This window comes from Salvelinus alpinus, chromosome 24 (assembly GCF_045679555.1).
Source record: "Salvelinus alpinus chromosome 24, SLU_Salpinus.1, whole genome shotgun sequence".
NCBI classification, from domain to species: Eukaryota; Metazoa; Chordata; class Actinopteri; order Salmoniformes; family Salmonidae; genus Salvelinus; species Salvelinus alpinus.
The window spans coordinates 34,847,847-34,853,846 of NC_092109.1; the positions used below are offsets into that span (position 1 = coordinate 34,847,847).

The following is a 6,000-nucleotide window of genomic DNA, read 5'->3' on the forward strand; positions in this document are numbered from 1 at the left end:
AATGGAAACTGGATGCAACTGAGCTCAATTTTGAGTCTCATAGCAAAGTGTATGAATACTTATGTAAATAAGGTATTTATATTTATTACTTGTAATACACATGCAAACATTTCTAAAAACTTGTTTTTGCTTTGTCATTATGGGGTAATAAAAAATTAAAACAATTTAGAATAAGGCTGTAATGTAACAAAATGTGGAAAATGTCAAGGGGTCTGAATACTTTCCGAAGGCACTGTACATTTGTAATTTGCGTAAAATATAGTTCCTGTCCTTCCTCCGTCTTAGATAGTCTCTCTGTAGCAGAGACATCATCATGTTACTAGACACTCTTATCGAGAGCAATTTACAGGAGTAATTAGGGTTAAGTGCCTTGCTCAATGGCACATCAACAGACTTTTTACCTAGTAGGCTCAGGGATTCAAACCAGTGACCTTTTGGTTGCTGGTCCAACACTCTTAACCACTAGGCTACTTCCGCTCACGTCAACGTGTTTCTGCTGCTGCCCCTGAAGGCCAATTCAGCTCAGCCAGCATGACGCAGAATGAATGCAATGATGTCAGACAGACATCACACATCACACAGACAGACATCAGACAGACGTCAACTGCTTAACAGCAATTCAGTGTATCTCAAGGAGACATGATATGTCTTGATTGAGCTAGGATGGATTCCTTTGACTTGAATGAATGTGTGCGTGTGTGCAATGCATGTGTTTGTTTTTTTAAGTGTCACAAGATATAGAGAGATACAGTACATACGTAGATACAGTACATACGTACGTTGATGAACAGTATATCACATGAACATTGTGTAGGAGGTGTGAGTTGCTACTGTACTTTTAGGGCATTCTGCTTCCTCCCACACTCCAGACAGTAGGTCTTTAATCTCTCAACAGAACCAGAAAATCTGATTTTCAAAAAGTGAAAAGAGAGGAAACCTTTTGGCTGGTGTGTGGTCCCTCAAAATGCCTTGGTATGTCAGCCTTTCATTAAACATTAAGGCGCCTCAGCTCCACTGACTATTATTCAATCAGACTCACTGCTACTACAAGACGTCTTGTTTGTCTCATTTCAATGAACCAGTAACGGCTCTTGCAGTTTGATGTCTCTGGAGAAGTATTTTACTCCAAACCTGCTGTCAAGCAAAGGATCTAATCAAAAACCTTGGTTTACATCCCCTTATATAATGTTAAGATTATAATTCAATTAGCAGATCATCATAAGTCTTTATGACAAGAGGGGGGAACTGAAAAATGAATGTGCCAATCAAACTGTGACCAACAACAGTCAGATATCCAGTCAGTTCAAACCTTCATTTCAAAACTGTGAGCCAGCAGCATTTTACAGGTCGGTCAGTACCATCAAAGGGTTCTGACAACACTGAGGAAGAAATATCACTGCTCTACTTAAAGAAACATTTGGAGGAGTACCGAGGGATTCACAAAAGACAACACAATAACAATCTTTCTGAACAGAAACCCTACTGTCTGCACCAAATAAATAGAATCCTCCCATTATGTCATAATTCACTTGAATGGGGAGGCTTGTTCTATGGATTCTACCTCTACTGTCTCCACCATATGGACTGTTAAAACATATTTAAAGCGGGGTGTTGGGGGATAGGCGAGTCACTTACCCCTGGCAGATAGCTTCTTGGTGTTGATGATCTTAGCAGCATACTCTTGGCCTGAGAGGACCTTCAGGCACCGCCGCACCACTGAAAAAGCTCCCCTGGGAAGCGCAGGAGACAAAAATGCATATTGAACTGCATAGTTATAGTAAATATTCATTTTGATTTCCAATAAGAATTTAATGTAATGTTTTTGCACTAAAATGGTTAATGCATCATTCATTTCATGGTCAAAATGAAACTGCAAGCTAAGTGTTGACCAAGTGTTGACAGTCTATTTTGAAAAATAAATAGCTTAAATCCATTCCCTAACAATAGCACAGTGAGCATCTTTTAGGAAAATGTGTAAAATACTGTGATTGAAATCTGATCTGGTGTTTTGCAATTATGCATGAAACACTTCTGAGTAGTACAGTAAAACATATTTAAAGAACAACTCCTGATCTCTGATAGATTGGTCACGAGTCTCTTGTGAACAAATGCACGTCACATAAAAGGCAGTAGCGTCTGTCGACAGACTGTGGGAAGCCTTGACTAACGAGGAGTTTGTTCAGGTACGCAGATTTTTTGGTCGCTGGACAGGTGCTTGCATCTTTAGAAGGTGATTTTTGGCCCATAGACTTGCCTGAAACTGGCTGAGAGATTACGTTCAGAGGGGTGAAGACTTCACTAGTCTGGTTAGTATAGATGGTGTTAGTCTAGATAGAAAATATTATTTTCTAACCCGTCTCCCCCCCAGAGTTTAATCAAGCATCTGATGCAATTACGCAATATTTTTGTTCTGGGTTTTCCGAGATTAGTTTACTCGGCTTTGTGATTGAGAACATTGCCATGCAGGCATACGCATCACTGACGATCTGAAATGGTCCGCCCACACAGACAGTTTGGTGAAGAAGGCGCAACAGCGCCTTGGCCCCTAAGACCCTCACAAACTTTTACAGATGCACAATTGAGAGCATTCTGCCGGGCTGTATCACCACCTGGTACGTCAGCTGCACCGGGAGCAATCGCAGGGCTCTCCAGAGGGTGGTGCGGGTATACCCAACGCATCACCAGGGGCAAACTGCCTGCCGTCCAGGACACCTACAGCACCCGATGTCACAGGAAGTGCAAAAAGATCATCAAGGACAACAACCACTCGAGCCATGGCCTGTTCACTGGTCACTTTAATAATGGAACACTAAATCAAATCAAATCAAATGTTATTAGTACATGCGCCGAATACAACAGGTAATGCTTACTTACGAGCCCCTAACCGACAATGCAGTTAAAAATATATATATATATGGATAAGAATAAGAAATAAAAAATAACAAGTAAGAGCAGCAGTAAAATAACAATAGCGAGACTATATAAAGAGGTGTACCGGTACAGAGTCAATCTGCGGGGGCACCGGTTAGCTGAGGTAATATGTATATGTGGGTAGAGTTATTAAAGTGACTATGCATAGATGATAACAACAGAGAGTAGCAGCAGTGTAAAAGAGGGGGGGGAAATACAAATAGTCTGGGTAGCCATTTGATTAGGTGTTCAAGAGTCTTATGGCTTGGGCGTAGAAGCTGTTTAGCCTCTTGGACCTAGACATGGCGCTCCGGTACTGCTTGCCGTGCGGTAGCAGAGAGAACAGTCTATGACTAGGGTGGCTGGAGTCTTTGACAATTTTTAGGGCCTTCCTCTGACACCGCATGGTATAGAGGTCCTGAATGGCATGGAGCTTGGCCCCAGTGATGTACTGGGCCGTTCGCATTACCCTCTGTAGTGCCTTGCGGTCGGAGGCCGAGCAGTTGCCATACCAGGTAGTGATGCAACCAGTCAGGATGCTCTCGATGGTGCAGCTGTAGAACCTTTTGAGGATCTGGGGACCCATGCCAAATCTTTTCAGTCTCCTGAGTGGGAATAGGTTTTGTCATGCCCTCTTCACGACTGTCTTGATGTGTTTGGTCCATGTTAGTTCGTTGGTGATGTGGACACCAAGGAACTTGAAGCTCTCAACCTGCTCCACTGCAGCCCTGTTGATGAGAATGGGGACGTGCTCAGTCCTCTTTTTCCTGTAGTCCACAATCATCTCCTTTGTCTTGATCACATTGAGGGAGAGGTTGTTGTCCTGGCTCCACATGGCCAGGTCTCTGACCTCCTCCCTATAGGCTGTCTCGTCGTTGTCGGTGATCAGGCCTACCACTGTTGTGTCATCGGCAAATTTAATGATGGTGTTGGAGTTGTGCCTGTCCGTGCAGTCATGAGTGAACGGGGAGAACAGGAGAGGACTGAGCACGCACCCCTTAGGGGCCCCTGTGTTGAGGATCAGCGTGGCGAATGTGTTGTTACCTACCCTTACCTCAAGGATCCAGTTGCAGACGGAGGTGTTTAGTCCCAGGGTCCTTAGCTTATTGATGAGCTTTGAGGGCACTACGGTGTTGAACCCTGAGCTGTAGTCAATGAATAGCATTCTCACATAGGTGTTCCTTTTGTCCAGGTGGGAAAGGGCAGCGTGGAGTGCAATAGAAATTGCATCATCTGTGGATCTGTTGGGGCGGTATGCAAATTGGAGTCAGTCTAGGGTTTCTGGGATAATGGTGTTGATGTAAGCCATGACCAGGCTTTCAAAGCACTTCATGGCTACAGACGTAAGTGCTACGGGTCGGTAGTCATTTAGGCAGGTTACCTTAGTGTTCTTGGGCACAGGCACTATGTTGGTATTACTGACTCGGACAGGGAGAGGATATGTATATGTCCTGGTAATCCATCTTGCCCCATTGCCTTGTGAATGTTGACCTGTTTAAAGGCTGCGGAGAGCAAGATCACACAGTCTTCCGGAACAGCTGGTGCTCTCATGCATGTTTCAGTGCCATTTGCCTCGAAGCAAGCATAGAAGTAGTTTAGCTCGTCTGGTAGGCTCGTGTCACTGGGCAGCTCTCGGCTGTGCTTCCCTTTATAGTTTGTAATGGTTTGCAAGCCCTGCCAAATCCGACGAGCGTCAGAGCCGGTGTAGTACGATTCGATCTTAGTCCTGTATTGACACTTTGCCTGTTTGATGGTTCGTCGGAGGGCATAGCGGGATTTCTTATAAGCTGCCGGGTTAGAGTCCCGCTCCTTGAAAGCGGCAGCTCTAGCCTTTAGCTCAGTGCGGATGTTGCCTGTAATCCATGGCTTCTGGTTGGGGTATGTACGCACGGTCACTGTGGGGACGACGTCATTGATGCACTTATGATGAAGCAGATGACTGATGTGGTGTACTCTTCAATGCCATCGGAGGAATCCCAGAACATATTCCAGTCTGTGCTAGCAAAACAGTCCTGTAGCTTAGCATCTGCTTCATCTGACCACTTTTTTATGGATCTAGTCACTGGTGCTTCCTGCTTAAATTGTTACTTGTAAGCAAGAATCAGGAGGATAGAATTATGGTCAGATTTGCCAAATGGAGGGCAAGAGAGAGCTTTGTTTGCGTATCTGTGTGTTGGAGTAAAGGTGGTCCAGAGTTTAATTTTTCCTCTGGTTGCACATTTAACATGCTGAAAGAAATTTGGTCAAACAGATTTAAGTTTCCCTGCATAAAAGTCCCGTGCTTCTAGGAGCGCCGCCTCTGGGAGAGCGTTTTCTTGTTTGCTTATGGCAGAATACAGATCATTCAATGCTGTCTTAGTGCCAGCCTCCGACTGTGGTGATATGTAAAACAGCTACAAAAAATACAGATGAAAACTATTTAGGTAGATAGTGTGGTCTACAGCTTTAATAATGTTTACATATGGCTTTACTCATCTCATATATACTGTATTCTATTCTACTGTATTTTAGTCACTGCCACTCCGACATTGCTCGTCCTAATATTGATATATTTCTTAATTCCATTTTTTTTGTTTTAGATTTGTGTGTATTTGTCACACCCTGACCTTAGAGAGCCTTTTTATGTCTCTATTTGGTTTGGTCAGGGTGGGATTTGGGGTGGGCATTCTATGTTTTGTTTTCTATGATTTTGTATTTCTATGTTTTGGCCTGGTATGGTTCTCAATCAGGGACAGCTGTCTATCGTTGTCTCTGATTGGGAACCATACTTAGGTAGCCCTTTTCCCACTTTTCAGTGTGGGAAGTTGACTTTTGTTAGTGGCACTTAGCCCTGTAAGCTTCACGGTTGTTTCTTTCGTTTGTTGTTTTGTTGGCGTCATTTTTCTAAATAAAAGGATTATGTACGCTGACCACGCTGCACCTTGGTCCACTTCCTTTGACGGCCGTGACAGTATTGTTGTGAATTGTTAGATACTACTGCACTGTTGGAGCTTGGAACACAAGCATTTTGCTACACCCGCAATAACAACTGCTAAATATGTGTATGTGACCAATGCAATTTGATTCGATTCGATGCCTGAGCACCACATT

General features: G+C 43.7%; 1 protein-coding gene across 1 annotated transcript in view; it reads right to left on the minus strand.

The window, feature by feature from the left end:
- Window positions 1–1,804, minus strand: part of camk2a (calcium/calmodulin-dependent protein kinase II alpha) — a 64,919-nt gene extending 63,115 nt beyond the window's left edge. Inside the window, exon 1 of the mRNA XM_071364732.1 lies at window positions 1,636–1,804. Within this exon, the coding sequence (XP_071220833.1) occupies window positions 1,636–1,789 (154 nt within the window). The 5' untranslated portion in view covers window positions 1,790–1,804. The remainder of the gene's footprint in view (window positions 1–1,635) is intronic.
- Between the last annotated feature and the right edge of the window lie 4,196 nt (window positions 1,805–6,000).